This window comes from Cynara cardunculus, assembly GCF_001531365.2.
Source record: "Cynara cardunculus var. scolymus isolate 2C chromosome LG 16, CcrdV1, whole genome shotgun sequence".
Taxonomy (NCBI): Eukaryota; Viridiplantae; Streptophyta; class Magnoliopsida; order Asterales; family Asteraceae; genus Cynara; species Cynara cardunculus.
This window is the reverse complement of record NC_037543.1, coordinates 13884330-13903511: the sequence shown is the minus strand read 5'-3', so window position 1 is coordinate 13903511 and position 19182 is coordinate 13884330. Positions and strand designations below refer to the sequence as shown.

The window sequence follows — 19182 nt, the reverse complement described above, 5'->3', positions numbered from 1 at the left end:
TATCTACAATCAATTCATTCGATGTTTCCGTTTTTGATGGACAACTATGCATTAGATGAAAAGAATAGTAGGATTAAGTAATAATAAAGAAAAAATTATCTAAATTTGGTTAATACATGAAAATGAAACCAGTCTGAGCAACAGAAACATTTGCTTGCATACTGTAATAACACAACAATTTTCAAACTGTAGAACTACAAGTTATCATCTATCTTTACATACATACATAACATACACACATTGGAACACAAAGTAGGCAAAGATGTTAACAATGGTTGGTTACTCTTCTTCTGGTTCTTCCTCTTCTTGTAGAAGGTTTTCTCTGTTGTCGTGGGCCCAGAAACCACGTACGTCTATAAGCATGCTGGCAACTGTACCACCCTGTTTACAAGATAACAAATCCGAAAGCGTGATCCTTAAAGGATCAGCTGGCTTCACCATATCCCAGATTTCGTCCCGCACATCCTCTATGCATAGCTCATAATTTCCACCCTCGATCCATTTCTGATGCACGTCCCTGAGTTGGATGAAACCAAAACCACCACAATTACCACATGTTCTTTGTGAGGAGGATTAAAATACCAAATGTTGTCAAAAGGGCCAACCCCAGTGCAACAAGACTCATCTGCTCCGTCCGTCCCAAAACAATGGTCCATATTTCTGTTTTAGTTTGTGCCAAAACAAGTGTATACTTTCAAAGTAAGTGCTTCCTTTCCGATTCTACCCTTAATTATAAGATGAGGAACTTCATTATTCCCTCGATTCTTAAGGGTATAATTGTTAATTTAGTTAATTAGAAAGTGTAATAAATGCACATTTCTAACATGGTGCGCATTTATTTTCGAACGGAGGGTGTATTTGACAATGGACATAATTTATTGCATACTAGCTGGCTTCCATGACTTGAACATTTACTAATCGGGTTTTCAAAATAAACCACTTTTGTACATCAAGAATCTAGTGATTCTGGTCCATGGCTGGCTTAGTAGTGTTATATGGTCAAATATGTATCTCATATCCAAGAGGCTTGTGAACATGACTAGCATACAACAAGCAGGAAAGTAGAGATTATCTTCTTGTAGGAAGGGTATATCAGGCAACATTTCAACTTTAAATGCTCCCCTTCTTTACTTCCATTCGGATTTCTATTGAGTTTCATTGAATGGGAGATGCATAAAATGAAGAACCCTAGGAATCCAAATTCATGGTAGCCGACTCAAACTAAAAAAGTACAAATGCAGAATCGTTACCTGAACAGCGTGTGAATATCAGCGGTTGTCAGGAATCCCCTTCCATGAAGATCTAGACATCGGAATAAGTATGTTATACCCTCTGGAGTATCTTTGTTCTCCAAGGCTAGAACAAAGTCGAGAAAACTCTCAAAGTCCATCTCCCGACCATTCCCACTACTTCCGGTTTTACCACGACGGACATATTCGTCAAAAGCTATTAAGAAGAAATAAAAAATCATAGGTCAATAAGATTTCATGTATATAAATTATATGGTAACAAAATACCATGTTGCAGATGGAGTATGCAAAAGGTAAATCAGAAAGTAATTCTACATGAAGCTCAGAGATGCAACAGCAATAAAATATGTATCCATAGAATTTTTTTAACAAGGTATTCGGGAAGTAATTAATACTACATTAAACTCATATTTATCCCAAGTAAATATTAGAAAAAATGATAAGGCAACACCTACTTTGAACAAAGACAAATGCAAAACAATTCATATAGATATTGTAAGCATCGGACTGGAAGCGACCTAAAATTTATCATCCAAGTTCGAAGAATATATCCTTCCATAACACTAAGACCACAAAACATGTGAAATGGATGGCAAAGGAAAAACTGATCCTGCTAACAGTTCTTACCCCTCTCAATAAAAATGTCTGTGAGTGTCCCATCTGCATATTCTCGAAGCTCCTGCTTGCTCAACGTACCGTTATTATCTTTATCAAGTGCAAGAAACATATCTGTACATGACATACAAGTAGCTTAAGCCAGAGACAGAAGCATAGTTCTTATATACTGCTACGTAATATAAGTTACAGAAAATTGTTATCATATACAGAGAAAATACCAACCCCAAGCACAATAGGAAAAACAGAAAAAGATAACCATGACCGTAACAGGTATTCCATTACAGAATAGATATGTTGCTTACCAACTGTACGATGTGCAGATGTCAGGGAAAACCAGTTTTCAGCCTGTTCAGTATCAGTAACTTCTTCCTCACTTTCCTATTTTGATGGATAATGCAAAAATGCAGTCAGTAAAAAAGTGTTAACATTAGGAACAAAAAGTTGCCTAATGCATGTATGGGATATGCAATGACTATCAACAGGACCTCTTGGTATGCATCTCTCTTGCACATGAGTACACACATACCAGAGAGTCCATAGCCTCCCAAACTCTATCCAAACATCATATAGATGAAAGTCTTATCCTATTCAAACTCTTTGGGATCCAGAGAGACTATGTAACAGAGATTCTTTGAATTGAATCACGATCGAAAAGTTGGAAGAAGAAAAGATTTTGAGGACTCTAATCATGCCTATATAAAGCATTTGCATGTTCCATTTTTATTCATTCAGTTTGACACACATATATACTCCACATATCATTCCATGGTACTGAGGTGCAAAACTTCAATTGCATACGATCTAATGCAGTTGGATAAGTTTCTTAACATGCAATGTGTGTTAACTGTAGTGTTTGAATTAGAGGTTGTTCCACTCTCTATTTTTAACTAATATTTCTAAGTATTATTTCCTATGCAACACATATGTCTTCCAAAACTCTAAAAAGGATCAAGTTGCTGTTCTATTATTATGATGCCTTACAGCTGACGTATTACCTGGTGCAGTTCCATTAGTTCTTGAAGACAGTTACTAAGCAACACCTTCTTTATGCATGCTTTCCCTGAAAAACCATAAATTAAATATGAAAACTGAAGAAGCCATAATAGAAACAAAAATCATTCCCCGGTTTGAAAATGCATGCCAGGGGCATAAGATGACTATTAACAGCTAGAGACTTCCAGATGGGAACTACATGGGGTACACTTTCTGTTTGTGTAATCCCTTACATCAGAAGATACTCCAAACTAATGCAATCATAAATCGGCGAAGCAGCTTCTGGAGTTATTTATAATCGCATAGTCAAAAGAGTTCTTTGTTAGAAACAATGCAAAAATCTATCGAACAAAATCATTGCTTGCTCCATAGGGGTCCCCCAATGATGATAATAGATACATAAACTACCCACATCTTAAAAAATTTATAGTATCCTTATCATTAGCTGCCACAAGTGCATATAAGGCTTCCAACGAAACAAGTAATTCTTTCTACCATCACATATTTTCACCAGTTGATCACACTATCATCTTTGCACCGATGAATTACCCTGTTGCTACTAGAAGAGAAAACTAACACTAAAAAGCTGACAAAAGATCTAAAAATGACTCGCCAAGTAAAAAAGAACTGCAAGAAAGAGAAGCATTCTTGTTCGCAGAAAAAAAAAACGGGATAACAGTAACGTAATGTCATAAAATAATAACCAGCAAATGTGATGCAAAATGAACAAGAATACACAACAGACGCAAACTCATATCTTCAAACTAGAATCATGGAAATTGAATAGAATACAACAGACCTCGTCTATTTGGATCACAAAAGAAGAAGAATTTGTGTGCAGCTATGCGGCAATACATTTGAACAAAAGTTCCAAGCATATCGCGTAGTTGAGCCAAATTAGGAATGAGGCCTCGAATATAAGCTTCCATTTCCTGTAACAGGTTCAAAATTAGAAATAAAAATACAAAGGTTTGAATACTAGATTTTCAGGGAGAAAGAAGTGTTGAATGAAAATATATTCCATCAAAACAACCATATAACTTAGTCAGGTACACATACGCGACAAGATGGGATCTGACCGGACTGGTTGTCTGTATAGTGTTTGGTAAGACTTGAACATGATAAAACAAGTAAATATTTAAATAATTTTATTAAAATACATTTACCATATAATAATTATAACTGAGACATGTCAAGTAAGGGGGTGTTTGGGATTGCTTATAAAAGCTGCTTTTTAACTTATTTCAGTTTGGCACCGGTGATAAGCTGTTTTCTAGTGTTTGGTTAAGGAAAAAAAAAACTACTTATACCGGTGTCAAACCGGTAATAAGTTGTTTTTGATAGGTTAATCCTTCCTGACGTATGAAAAACTGCTTATTACCAGTTTACAATTTTAACCATGTTTTATTTAACTCCGGTTTGATACCACATAAGTTAATAAGCACTTTTACAAAAAAACATTAGTTGTTTTAAATAAGCAAATCCCAAACACCCCTTAAATATGTAACAATTTAACTAAGAACATATATTCATAATTTTTTAATATATATCATACTTTTACCATCTAATTCGAGATTCAACAGCATAAAAAACATACAAGTCTGAAAATAAGTTTAATTTTGTTAAAATAGTTCCATTTTGGTCAATTTAGTCCCCACCTTTGTGGTGGCAAAAAAAGTCAAACTTGTCCCACATAATCCCACCTTAAGCTATGTCATGCCAAACGTGGAAAAAAACGTCTTGTCCAGTCCCATCCCAGCTGCCAAATGCAGCCTAATTGAGCAAATAGCAACTCATTTGTACAAGTTGAGGCTTAAGATAGCAAGATACATACATGAGGTTGAAGAAAACCATCAGAATCCTCATCAAGCTCACTCATATCAATTCTGGCCTGAGTAAGAGAAACCTGAACAGGAAGACCAAGTAAATACAAGTTTTAAGTTTCCCATGCAAGGGGCTCGTGGATCCACCAAATCAAGTACCAACATAATAAAACTTCTTGCCTAACTGCAACCTTGAGCTCTTCCACATATTCATTATATTACAAGTTACAAAAGACCAAGTACAACAAGACTACATAGTAGAGGTGCCATTGAACAAGAAGATCATCAAGAACCTAGTGATGCTAGTTTCAACTTTCAACCAATTTCAGAAGATCACAAGATTGTACAAAAGAGTGACCTAACAATTAGAGGTTCCAAATTGATTGCTTGAAGACTGAAGTCTTTTAACACACCAACTACACAAGAAAAATAGATTGCTAAGAACCTATTACTCACTCTTCTCACTTTTGCAATAATATCTATAAACTAGTAACAGGCATCTGCACTGCTGCTACTGCAGTAGATTTTCCTTATGAATGATAAAAGATTAAACCAGAAAGAGCCTTAAGTGACTGCTAGTAGTGCATAGATATTTCTATATGCTCTACAATTTGCTTTCCCTTTCTCTTTTTCAGTATATGTTTTATGTTATTTTACTGAAGGAAGAGTGATATCAAAATGTTCTTACCAGAATGGTTTCCCCTTAATTTCCTTGTATTAAAAATATCAAGTAGAACTAACAGATAAAGAATAGGTTAGCTATATTATACAAGGGACTAAGATATATAAACAGTGAGAAAGTGTATAGGAAAACTCACCGTGCGCATTACATAGAGATAAAATGGCAGAATGGCAATTCTTCCTGATTCATCTTTTTCAAACTTCATAAAATTCGAAGGGCTGAAAAAACGACGGCATTTCGGACCTATCTGTTCCGTACATACAGAGGCTATGTGGCAAAAGTCTTCATAGTTCATCTACAAAAGGTCATGAGAGAGATCAGCATAATCATGGATACAATAAACAAAGAGCGTAGAAGGCAAGATATTAATGGAAATGATTGAAATTGAGCATGTAGGTTGAAAGACCCAAAACCATGTTACAATAAGAAGAATGTTAACATATAATCATGCACATTATTAGAAAAGTGAGTGCATCACTCAGACATCATAACAACAGCATAAATGCAGGTCTGCTTTGATCAAGGTGGCAAAAATATTGGCAAAGTATCTTTCAGTGAAAAGTTAAAAAAGAGAACAAGCTGCATGACCCATACCATCTTTCACCATTTGCTTGAAGGCTGATTATTAAATCTACAACACAAGAGAAAAAACATATAAAAGAAACAATTTGACCAGGTGAATACCTTTTCTGCACCAGTGGCATCATCAATAACACAATTTTCTCTTAAGCAAACCCACATAGCATCGAGATCGTCAGCATTCAACAAAAGATCAGATTGCTTCTGCATACAGACCATAACTTTAAACTTTAAGTGCATATTTACTATATGAATAGGAAAAAACAGAACTCTATTAAGGAAAAAAAAGAATCCGAAAGGGTTATGAAAGTTGCATTATAATCTGGGCCTGGATCCCATGCAAGCAACATACATAAGCAATTGCAGAGAAGTGGAGATGGGTACCTTTAGAAAACGATATTTTGCCAACCTTTGGACCCTATGGCTGATGGAACCATCCTCGGGTTTCTGTTCACATACAAATTGCATAGGGTGGTTAGAAACTTAAAATCAAAATTTGAGGTGGCTAGATCCTACAACGCTACAACGGCATCTTTCCATGCCAAATAAAGTATGTCTTGAGAACTCCCAAATGTCAAGCCTATCTGGATGATGGTCAGCTCCTTGATGATCCAAGGACGTATGATACTAGAGAAAGAGAAAGATCTAATAATCACCAGGTCCCAAAACAACCCTTTCCGCATAGCTGTGAGCTAGTTTATGTATCTCTTCACATGGTAGTTATTGGGGTCTACTGCCCCTAATAATAAAGTATCTCAAGGGGGTGCGGCATGGCAGGGCATCTTATATAGGATATAAGGCACTGTTAGGACATGCAAATGATGATTACATGAGTGTTCGTACATCTAGGTGTTGTCGGAGATAATCTTGTATCCTATGGGAGCAAGAAACAAGTTATCTATGCATTGCATGTCAAGTTTGAATATTTAGTCATGGCAACAAAGAGCTTGTAAGCTCGCATGAATTTATTGATTGATACACAATTTAGGTAATTCTACGTCTCGATTTTGATGATAATGTAATGTAATATAAGCATCAACAATATCTGCAGAATTCAAATATTCTGTAGGGAATCAATCACATCTACAACATTCCTATGTCCGAAAGAAATGCAACATTTTTCCATTTAGAGTAAATTTTAGTCCGGGTTTACTTTTTTGCCCATTAGTAATCATCACTTGATACTTCTAACTTTGATTTGGTACACAAGCTTTCTTTTTGTCCTTTTTTGGGCAACGAGGACGGTTTTGTTTTGCTCATAAAATAGCAAATTTCAAAGTCATCATTTTCAATGCTTGATTGTCATAACTAAAGATCATATATTAAACAAGAACGAAAACAAACACCATCAAACCTTTTTGTAGAAACTTGGGATTGTGCCAGCTTCAGCACTCTTTTGTTGCTTCTCTTTAAATATATCAAGCAATATTCTTTTTGTTTCAAGCTCTGCAAAATAAGGTATGTGCATACACGTTACATAGCTAGAGAAGGAAATTCCACTACTTAATCATAGGACCATAACAACATGTAAATTATGTATGTAGGAGATGAAGATACTAATCTTCGAACAAAAAATAGGGATATGTTTTATGTTTGAGAGTGATAAAGTAATTATATAAGGGTCTGTATAGGAAATGCTTTGTAAATCATACTATATCAATCTAAATTAGTCAATAGCATCGGTTTGTAGCTTCTAATATTAGGTTCTGCAGCTGCAAAATTTAGGGTGGCACCTTAAATAGAAGTTTTATGGAAATGTATTACACCATGCACAAAATATGGTGTGGCTTGTTTCCTATAAACAAAGCATATGCCCTAAAAGTCACTCCACAGTTGGCACATAATTGTTGCAAACTAATACACGCCAAGTATAAAAGCATGTTGACTACATTAAATAATTTCATTTTCCTTTTCCCAACTAGAGATGGACAAAAAGACTGTCTTTTCAGACCAGACCGGTCTCAGACAAGACCATTCCGGGATGTCGGTCTGTAATCCGGCCGAAATCTTTTTGAGGCGGACCAATCTTTTTTAGGACCAAATAAAGCCCAGGTCAGATAAAAGCTTAGACCAGACCCACACGGTCCATAATTTCTTTTTTTTTACAAAATTTCTTTTATAAAATCAAATCAATAAGGGGGCATTTGGTTCATAGAACGGAATTTGGTGGAATTGGAATCCATCAAAGGAATTTGACTCTGAAGGAATTTGAATGGAATTTGACCACCGCATTTGGTTGGTTGGAATTAGAATGCAATGTCTCAAAAGGATTGGGATGTAGTGTGACAATAGTGGTGGCATGGTGGTCGGGTGGCGGGGGTGGGTGTGGACAAGTATGCAGGGGTGGAGGTTGATGGGTGTGGGTAGGTGATGGGGTGGGGTTGACAGTTGTGACGACGACAATAATGGCATGGTGGTGAGTGGTGGGTTGAGGGTCGGGGTAGGGTGGGGTGTGGGTGGTGGCAGTTGTGACAGCGTAGTGGTAGGGTGCTGGGAGGTTAGGGGTGGAGGAGTGACAGTGACAGTAGTAGCATAGTCATGGTGGGGGCAGGGGGTGGGCAGTGTTGGTTAAATTGGATGCAATAGGATGGAATTCAATTCTTTCAATTATGTCAAGAAATGATGAATTCCTTGTTCAAAGGATTCCATCCAATTTAATATGTGAACCAAACAAAGGAATTGGAATTTGGTCAAAGGGATTGATCATTCCAATTCCTTTGAATTCTGGGTATAGCAAGTTAACAAACTAAGAAGTTCGTAGAACACAATGCTATATATATATATATATACACACACACACAATAAGAGGACAGCGTATTAACAAATAAGAGTTTGAAGAGTAGATTGTTAAGTATCAAATACCCTCTCACATTGGATTATATAAAATTTATTTTTTTCATGATTTCATGAGAAAACCATTTGTATCCTCAATTTATATCTCAAAACAAAATACTTGTATAATAAATCAATAATTTACATAATATATTTTTATTTTCTCAAATATAAAGGATCAGATAAAACAGACCAGACCAAGCCCGGACCAAACTGACCAGACCAAGACTGGACCGGTCCCAGATCGGTCCAAACCGGCGGTTCTTAATCAGTCCATAGTCTGCCAAATCGGGACCAGTCCGGGTTTTTTCGAACCAATTTGACCAGACCAGATATCTTAGCACCGGTTCATACACATCTCTATTCCCAACTACTAATTGATAGAATCCATTATGAGGTGTTTGCATGAAATTTTATGTTGACAGGTAAACAATGAGAACTTCAATCTCCAAAACCAATGAAATGAAATATGAAAAATCACAAGTTTTTGGGAATGGAAGGAGGTAAAGATGTCATCCATATTTTTTATAAAACAATAAAATAGAGGAAAAAAGAGTCAGATCATAAATATAACTAAAAACGAAGTAGTTTGGAATGGGGGAGTCAAGCTGAAAGATGTTTCTGAAACTACGGTGATTTAGTAGCATTATGATCATTGGAAATATCAACAAATAACTGCTATTTTAGAAGTTCGCTATTTCAAATCTCTATTAAAAACCTATGTACATTGAGAGAATAATAGTTTGAGATGTTGATTTTAGAAGAATCATATTTAAATTTGAACCCTTATTTAAAGTGAACCCATAGAATCATTTCATTATACTAAAACCAAACAAATGTCCTAGGAATAAATTAGTAATTCCCCAGAGAGGAGCATATCTATTGAACTCAAAGGACAGACTAGGAGGTATTTAGCCGACTACACACCTAGCTTGATGATCTCACTAGGTAGGCAACTAGGTATGATACTCAGTATTAACATATAGTCTTCACAAAGGGAATCAGTCGGTTATGTCTTTTGGTACTTCCTTGCTAGAACAGTCAAATTACTTTATTATTTAGTTCATCCCTCTATATTTATCTTCACAGTTTTCCATTATACCCTTGTTCTCTTATGCCTGTTTCGCAGAGGCTTTCTCCCTCAATAATGAATACAACTTTCAACCAAGTAAATTATATGGTATCAAAACCTAGGCTTTGATGATGAAAATAAATCAAATAAAAATAAGTCTCGCCTCCACTGACAGCTAACTTTGGCTGTTCAACGCCCTCTTGGTATCATGCAAGTAGTCAACTGCCTATAGGTTTCACAAACTACTGTTTGCTCCCAGATCTTTAAGAATCAATCCTTTTTGCCACAATTTAGCAACCTGAAACCTCAACAATGACCCAAATTCACTGACATGTGTTGCAACAACAGTCATGACTGTAGTCTGTCAACCCCATTCCATTTGTGACCACTGCTTGCTTAATTCAGTAGTGTACATTCACGATCTATCCTCATAATGTCAAGATTTTGTTCTCCCTGATGGTATATTGAATGAATCATGTCCTTATGCACTGCAACACAACTATGGTGATTGGAAGAACCGCCATCCGTTGGATTTAGTTCAAACATTGTTAATTCTTTGTAATGTCCCCCATTTTATGAAGACACTTTTCTAACAGCATTTTTTTATAAACTGGATGCCCCCTTGGTTCTGCATTGGCAAAATGGTCCTGTCTAGGGAGTGTTGGCTCGGAGGTGAACAGATGTGAAGGGTTTGGATCTCGCATTGGCTCAATGATCCTGTCGTTTGATTGCATAACGGTCGTCTGAATGGTTAATCAGTGAATATGTTGTCGTATTATGGTTCAGACTTCACTGCAACCAGTGAGCTTTGTGTTGCACCCAAGCACTTGGTAGTTGGTACAACCATGTGATAGTTGCACCACGTGTTTCAAAGACCATTTTGCCCATGCTTAAATCGCAACCCTTTAGCTTCATAGGCTCTTCCTCCATCTAGGTATGTTACAAAGGCATAGGTACCACTCCACTCCCAATCATCTTTTAGATGCCATCTATTTCTGTAATTTATCTTCAATTTGTGGCTTAATTTTTCACAAAAATAAGCCAGCCATGTTTCAACATCAGCTTTCCAATCATAAGGCTCTTGCACACTGGGCAGTTAACTGGGCCACTATAGCGGTGGTAACACGGTTGTGGACCTTTGACATATGGCGAGCATTTCCAGTGAAAATCACGGTACCGCTAATCGGCGCTATATACTGCTTTTCGACCGCATTTTGCAACTGAAATAGCGGTGTGAAAACCGCAATTTAGCGTAGAGCTTTTAACTAATATATTTAGATTATTAGGGCTTGGAGTTGGTTGTGGCCCGCAATTCATAGACACAGAAGGAAAGAAGAAACTTGCACACTTACCTGTTACTTGCTTCATCTTCTGATCTTGCTTCATTACATCGCCATCGTCCTTGGTCCTCTTTAATCAACAAGAAAGGCAGAAGGAGAGAAAAGAAAGGCAGAAGGAGAGGAAAGAGCGGCGAGACGGGGTGAAGGAAAGAGATGGGAGACGGAGTGGAGCAAAAGGACGAGAGTTTAGAGTTAGGTCTTTTAAACTTAATTACTAGTGTTTAAATGGTATAATATCTAAAATTTATAATTAAATAAAATAAAATTATATTTGAACTTGAAATTTATATTCAATTAGAATAAATTATATAATATTTGAAACTTAAATTAAATATCACTATTAGATAATGTTAGATGGTATACGCATTAAATGCTACATATATACTAATATTTTTATTACATGAATCGCTATTTTGTTTCCGCTATTACCACCGCTATTCTCTGATGTTGTAAATCACAGGCCTAACTCCAAAGCATGATTCCGGTTTAGAACTGTGATAAGCCGATAACTGCTTAGTTTGCACATGCTGTATTGGCCATTCTTCTTTCTTCATGCATATTTTAAAAAGGCAACTTATGATTTTTACTTATTTTTATTTCTAATATGTCCTTTAGGGCGTTGCTTAGTATGTGTTTTATTGACTTCGTTCCTGACAATTAAATGCAATTTATATTAAGTGTAAACTTTAAACGAAATCTATTAGTCAAAACTAAAAAGGAAGATAACGTAAAGAATGACAAACTTATAGTGTAGATAACTACACCATATAACCACCCGAAATCGAAATCAAGTTTATGAAATCACCCCCGCCCGACCTGCACATGTTTTTGGACACCTCAATATCTGCCTGAGAAGGGATGAGATGAGGTGGCTCTCTTGCAATACCTAGCAAAAGCAAATTGATATTTACTCAAAAAAGACATGGTGTTTAACTCCCTCTCTACTAGAATAGGCTTCATAGGTTGTAAGTTGCAGTTCTCTAGTTGAAGCTCGTGACTGATGCCTACTCTCACACCTATGACATTGACCACAAGAAGCCTTCTCATGTGTGACTAAGATGTGTCTCATTCACATATGGGTGGTTCTTACTGCTACTCACCATTGACCTCTACATCAATTATCACCTAGATATTAAGCATGCCTTTGTCAACAGTATCACTGAGGAGGTTTATAATGTGTTGTTTCAGAGAAGTGTCCCTATGTTGCTTGGTTGTGGTGCTCTTTGTATGATCTCAAGCAGTCTCCTAAATCTTGGTTTCTTATGCAATTTGGATTGACTAGGAGCAACATTTATTCAAATTATCAAAATCCACGCATTGAAGAGAAAGTCAGTGATTGATCTTTGTTACTTTATGGGAGTTGAGACATCTCAGTCTAAAGATAGGTTTTATTACGTCCAAGGAAGTATGTAACTAATTTGCCATCAGGGTGCATGTTGCTACATTACAAACCAATAAACTTAATTATATTTTCCAATAAGAAGCAGGTTAACAAAAAGATAATGGTAAGCGACCTAGAAATAGAAAAAAAAACAAAAAGGAAACTAGTGGAGTCAACTACGGCTTCCAATGGGAAGTTGTTAATGGAAAAACATAAAATGGTAGCTAAAAAAGAAGATAAAGCTTACATTCAGAGATATACAAAAGATTGTCATGGAAAATTTTCTATGAGGAAGTCAAATCAGCAAGGTCGATTGTCATGTTGTCAGGAATCACGTTGGATACTTCAACCGTCTACTTAGCTTATTCATACTGGTGCACAAGACTTGAACAGATATTTTCTTGAAACCATGCCGAAGACTCGAATAGCCTTCATACGGCGCTTACACATGATTAACATCTATTCCCCAACTTGAGGAGTGCTACTCAAGTCCAAATTGCTTATGATTACCTTTATCTAGTAATTCTGGTTCATCCTTATATGTTCGTTCACTCTTCTAACTATTCCACGGGAATTTCTCCATCATTCACAAATACAACTTTCAGCCTATTATATAAAATCCTAGAAAGTATTTGGAAAATCTGAATATAAAAAAAGTGTAGGCTCCTTAGCTTTAGCATCTAATTTGGGTTATCTCTCATAAAGGTGTGACACACACCTATGTTTAAAGCTCCATCAAAAACTCGATAATCTAAAATTCCCAAGTTTACACTTAAAGCCAAATCATAACTTAACTTTACCAAATACTAACATCGTCTTGCAATTAACAAAAAAATGAATAAAATGGGAAACAATTTTGACTAATTATGGAGTTGGAGTTTACCTATATGATACAATGGTACTCACACATGTAATGCAGCATGTACAACTTGTAGTAACAAACTATTCTCCTGAACTATGCTGCGGCAATTGTTTTTCATAACCTACAACTTTTCAATTAAATTATCAACCACTCTTCATATAGACATTTACACATTGACTCGTAGACGCTAACTACCCTTCAACTATTCCAAAATTCAAGATTCAGCAACTACGTAATAACTATTGAGGACTCTTACTCCTTTAGTCATCAAGATAATGCAAGCAGAGTTCTACTTGATATCTAAATATGCTTTCTCTAGCCCTGACATAAAGTTAAATATTCTACCCCTTCACACACTAGTTCAAATTTCTACTCTATATTTGTGCAAAAGTATGAAATGCATACTTAGCAACACTTGAATAATACTTTGAACTAATAAAACTTGACCCGCACCTTGCAGAAGTTCATTACTTCAAATAAGAGTCTATAAGTAGGCTAAAATGACAATGTCCTCAAGTTTACCACTCACAAGAACATGTATACTCAATCTTATAAGTGGATACGATTGTGGAACATATAAACCATAAAAATCATCACTCCTAGATACGACTTCTCGATCCAGTTACATTAGTCGGGCCAAGTGAATGCTAAAGATAAAAAACAGAAATTAATTGATTACTTGCAGAGCACACAACCACGAACTACAAAGTACATTCAGAATCTCGAATGATTCTACTCATATGCAAGCACAAAAAGGCGTCCAGAACCAGATAGCAATTAACTAGGAAGATTTGGGCGAAATTAATCAACAATACCCATCAACGCTTCAGAGCCAAGACCAGCACCGGATCCGATGTAACGACGAAGATTACGGACCCACAACATGGAAGAGGCCGGCGGAATCTTTCTAGACGCCACAGATGATGCATCGTGGCCTTCACCATCACTTGAACCACTATACATTGGAGTTGAGTATCTGAAGTTACAAAGATCAATTGATAACAGTTGAATTGAAAGATTTAAGAAAAACCCTATAGAGAGCAAGTGGTCCAGAAACCGCCCTCTGCCTCTGTTGTGTGCTTGGTTAGTCGGTCTACTCTTTAGCCGATGAAGACTCCATTATAGATTTCTCTCTCCTCTTCGATTTATAATCCGGAAATATAGGGGGTATGGTTTAAACTTTAAAGGATAAATTGACTATGGTTTTTATTTTTTTCTATAAATATTATCAAAAATAATGGTGATTTTGTTCTTAAAGAAATATCTGAACAAGAATTCTTGAAGATTTTTTAAGGTTTTTGAAGTCCTTTAAAAATGGTGACTGTGTTCTTGAAGTTATTATGAATAAAAGTTGAATCATTAAGATGAAATGACACAAATTGAATATAAGCAACGCCTAAATCCTAATTCAAACGAGTGTATTTCCATCAAAAATTCAACAATTATTTAAGATATGGAAATAACTGATTCAAGAAAATATAACACGTGGTGTAATTCAAGAATTGATTTGAAATCAGAGAAAAACAAACAAAAGTAAGTTTCTCATATCGAACAACTATGGTTCTTTGAAATAAAATTCATTTATTTTTATTTAACCGCAAGGATGATGTCTGATTACTTTGAGCTTAACTCTAAAGGTCAAAAGTATCAGGAGGTCCTAGGTTCAAATCCAATGAAGAATAAAAATCATCTTGTGGTCATGGAGGTTCAAATACGGTGACTCCGGACTATCTGCAAAGCAGGTGGTCGTCCTGGGATTAGTCGGCTCGCATAGCGGGTTGGATATCCAGGTTAATAAAAAAAATCATTTATTTTGCAAATATTATGGTTCTCCCTTTAAAAATAGCATAACCTTTTCATTGTTCAGTCATGTGATATGAATATCTAGTATAAAAACACCATGACATTCCTGTAAAACAAATTAGAAAGATTTTGGTACCCATGCCTTAATGGGTCCTTAAAGGATAGTTTTAGCCTTGAAGTTATTAATCGAGAGATCAAGAATACTGTAAGTACCATACCATCTGTTTAACATACCTTTGATGAAGAAAATCATTCGTTCCACATGTAAAAAATCTTTTCTCGACTCATATTGATCAGTTGATTTATAGAATAAACAAAACAAGGCATATCAGTCTTTGAAGTAAATGACTTTCCAACAACTACAAGAGATTTATGAAACTTGTTTCCATCATTGTCCTCTGTAGTTGATTTTTTTTCTCCAAACCATCTTCACTTTCTTAAAATGATTATTTGAACTATCAACTAAGATCATTGTGAAACAGATTAGAAGTATGAGTATGATATTTTGTAAATATATCTGAGTTGTAGTATCTGTTGAATAACCATTTGATTTGCCCTTGAAAAATAGTTATTCTTACAGACACTCCTTGGAGAAACAGAATCATCTTCATGCATTGAACTTTAAGTAGTTTTGTAAGAAGATTCATAATTAGTTAGATCTAGGGGTGAGCATAGGCGGGTACCTGCCCTTTCTGACAGGAACCGGAACCGAAACCGACGGTTCTTGAGATATTGGAACCGGAACCGGAACCGCCGGGAACCGGTTCCGGTTCCAGGTACCCGCTTCCTAAAATATTAAAATTTTGTTATTTAGAAATAAAAAATAAAACGTTGCCAAAACACTAAATAAATAAGCAAGAATACAAATTATATATAATAATGGTTACAAATATTGTTTAACGATTACAAACCATAATAGACTAATAGAAAATGTTCAAAATTTAACGATTACATACTATAATGGTAAATTTTCAAAGTTTAACGATTACATACTATGAATCCAAGTGAACACACAATTTAAAAAAATACGAATCATTCTATATGAAGAATTTAGATGAAGAATGAAGATGACGGCGTGCTTTCAAGATGTAAATCTAATATAAATTTGGTATTAAAAAATAATAATATTTTTTTATTTAAAAATACCGGGACCCGACGGGTAACGGTTCCAAAAAAATTGAGAACCGGAACCGGAACCATTCTCAATCGGTTCCGTATTTTAGGAACCGGAACCGGAACCACTCATATCGGTTCCGGTTCCGGTTCCATAGCCGGGTACCCGGTTCCGCTGCTCACCCCTAGTTAGATCGTCATACAGAGATTGAACAGCAGTATCAGAACTAGGCTGATCAAATAACTCAACTATTTCTGAATATTCTTTGATCATTTGATAACATTTGAAAAGTTTATCTTCAAGTTCTCTGATATTATCAGAAAATACATTTATTTCTTTAAAATCAGATCATATTTCTCCTGAAAATAAGAACTCATAATCCTTTTAGTCACAAAATCTATTTCTAGTTCGGATAATTTCTTTGAAAGCACCTAAATTTTTCATCCCAAAAACATTTCTTTCACTCTCAAATTCATCCTCTAACCATTTTCCTTTCATCAGATATTTGCTTAAAAAACTCAACATTTTTCTTTTCGGTCACAAATCCTTTTCTCCCAGTTTCTAAACTCTGATATTTTCTTTAAAAGCTCACAAGTTTTCATTTCAAAAACTTTTCTTTCAATCTCAAATCTGTTTCTTTCATTCTCAAAAGATTTTCTCTCATTATCTAAAACATTTTCAAGTTCTGATATTCTGTTCGAGAGCTCCACATCTTTCCAGATGCATCAAGATCATTTTGAATATAAGCTTTCTCTTCTGACAATTGAAGAATGACTTGCATGTTGTTTGCTTGTCTTGCTTCAAAACCTGCAATCTTGGCATTCAGGTTAGAAATTTGCTTCTGTATATCATCATATCCTTGGTAAGACACTGTTACCTGATCAAAATTATCGATAATCAGTAATGATTCTCAAAAGATTTGAGACTTTGAATAGTAGTCAAAATCGAAAGTTAAATATAAAATTCAACTTAGAAAGTCAATTCTCGAAAGTCAAAAACTAGAAAATCAACTATCAGATACAAAGTCAACTATCGCACACTTCTGAACTATCGTAGGCTTGAGGTGAGATGCAATCAACTATCACATACAGTAGTGTGCGATATAACCAACTATCGCAGTTGTTGATTGCGATGTATGCAATTGTCGCATGCTTGATGTGTGATAAATTCAAATTGTCGCAAGTTATAGGGTGCGACAAGGTCAACTATTGCATGTGCCTTGTATGATGAAACCAGTATGCCGCACACCCTTTGTGCGATAAGACCAAACTTTCATAGATAACTTGTGCGATGAAACCAAACTGTTGCACTTAGTTATATGCGATAAACTTGTACATCGCATAAAGTTGATGCGATAAACTAGATATGTTGCATATAACTCGATCAAACAATACAGGATGTCACACGTGTCTCGTGCGGTAAGACCAATATGTCGAACATGTCTTGTGCGATAAACACAATATGTCGCACGATACTGGTGCGATAACTTCAAACTGTCGCACACCAGTTTGCGCGATAACCTGATCAGGAAACAATCTTTATACTCTGTGTTGTGCGATAAACTCACCAAAAAGCCTTAGATCATGCGACACGTCCAAATCATGTGATATCTTGAATAACACACGATAACTCAGATCTGATAAAAAAAACTTCATATGTTCGAATCTGATCTTTCAAAAATCACCAAAACACAATTGGAACTTCAACTTTGTGGTCAATTTTTCTTAAGAAACACAATTAATGAACAAACTTTGAACAATTATGGACCAAAATACACTAATTCGTCAAAAAATCACAAGGGGACGATTCATATTTTTCAAGAACCCAAAAACTTCAAGTTTGTTCAAAATTTCTCAATCAAACATGAAATTGATGATTGAAATCAATTTAGAATGATTCTAGAAGAAAAACGAATCAAATGAGTAACAAAATCAAATCAAAAACATCAAAACTCAAAAATAACTATGAATTATTCTTCACCGTTAAATATTCTAATCATTGAATATTTGTTTTGAACACTGTGCGTACTGAGTCATTCTGTTTAGCGCTTGAATTTAATTATTGACACTTCTAAACAGGTACTTTCTTGATTAGCTTCTGAACACATTAGTTCACAACATGTACTATCTACTACTTTAGTTTATGAACATATCAGTTCAGGACATGTTCTATATTAGCTAGTTTTTGAACATATAAGTTCAGATCCTGTTCTATATTAGTTGCCTTCAGAGTATATCAGCTCCGGATTTGTACTTCATTGTTATGACTTCTGAACACGTAGTTCAGAACTCGGATAAATTTACTGAGCTTTCAAAGCATTTCGTCTTTGAATTTGTACTATTTGTGTGTGATGAGGATATAGAAATTTATATGGTCAATCCAAAACTAGAAGGACCTGCCCATGAAAGACATACTAGGTTAGATAGTTTTTGAAAAGGTGTGATTGAGGTTAAATGTTGAGAGATTGAGTGCTTGTGAGTTAAGAGAATACGGTGAAAGCGTGAAAGGACTTAAACAAAATAAATTTGGTCCTTACCAAACCAAATCAGTTATCTGGGTAGCCACACAATCTATTCATTCTCATTCTTTGGAGATGGATATTGAAACAAACATGGACCTAGTGTTGATAACTCATGTCACCCCACCCAGCCACTCAAGTATCTCACAAAAGATATTTGTTTCATAAATGTATGGAGAGTAAGGATATAATCTATATCCTCTTCGTTCAGAAGTTTTAGGTACTGAAACAAGATGACACATGTAACACCCCCCTTCCGAAGGAAGGGAGGTTGCTTCAAAACATAACGGAGCCGCTATATAAAACCTCCAAAAT

The 19182-nt window shown here is 35.5% G+C and overlaps 1 protein-coding gene and 1 non-coding gene across 2 annotated transcripts; both read right to left on the bottom strand.

Moving 5' to 3' along the window:
* Window positions 1–95: 95 nt before the first annotated feature.
* Window positions 96–14548, bottom strand: LOC112528965 (probable serine/threonine-protein phosphatase 2A regulatory subunit B'' subunit TON2). The gene is made up of 12 exons (XM_025140038.1): window positions 14248–14548; window positions 7300–7391; window positions 6330–6392; window positions 6051–6149; window positions 5503–5661; window positions 4696–4767; window positions 3661–3793; window positions 2864–2928; window positions 2171–2246; window positions 1878–1979; window positions 1251–1446; window positions 96–517 (listed from the first exon to the last, which is right to left on the bottom strand). Exons 1-12 carry the CDS (start codon window positions 14393–14395, stop codon window positions 280–282), a joined length of 1443 nt encoding a protein of 480 aa, XP_024995806.1. The 5' UTR covers window positions 14396–14548; the 3' UTR covers window positions 96–279.
* On the bottom strand, window positions 1004–1123 carry LOC112499733. The gene has a single exon (XR_003067263.1). It is a non-coding gene; the product is annotated as a small nucleolar RNA snoR104 (small nucleolar RNA).
* Window positions 14549–19182: the final 4634 nt, after the last annotated feature.

What these genes read in the sequence shown, in the direction of transcription:
- LOC112528965 (XM_025140038.1), bottom strand. Translation starts at nt 14,395, where the DNA reads ATGTATAGTGGTTCAAGTGATGGTGAAGGCCACGATGCATCATCTGTG. An exon ending in ATCTCTATGTAATGCGCACG is followed by an intron (nt 4,768 to 5,502) that starts GTGAGTTTTCCT and finishes CTTCCTGTTCAG; the next exon opens with GTTTCTCTTACTCAGGCCAG. An exon ending in ATGGTTTTCTTCAACCTCAT is followed by an intron (nt 3,794 to 4,695) that starts GTATGTATCTTG and finishes AACCTGTTACAG; the next exon opens with GAAATGGAAGCTTATATTCG.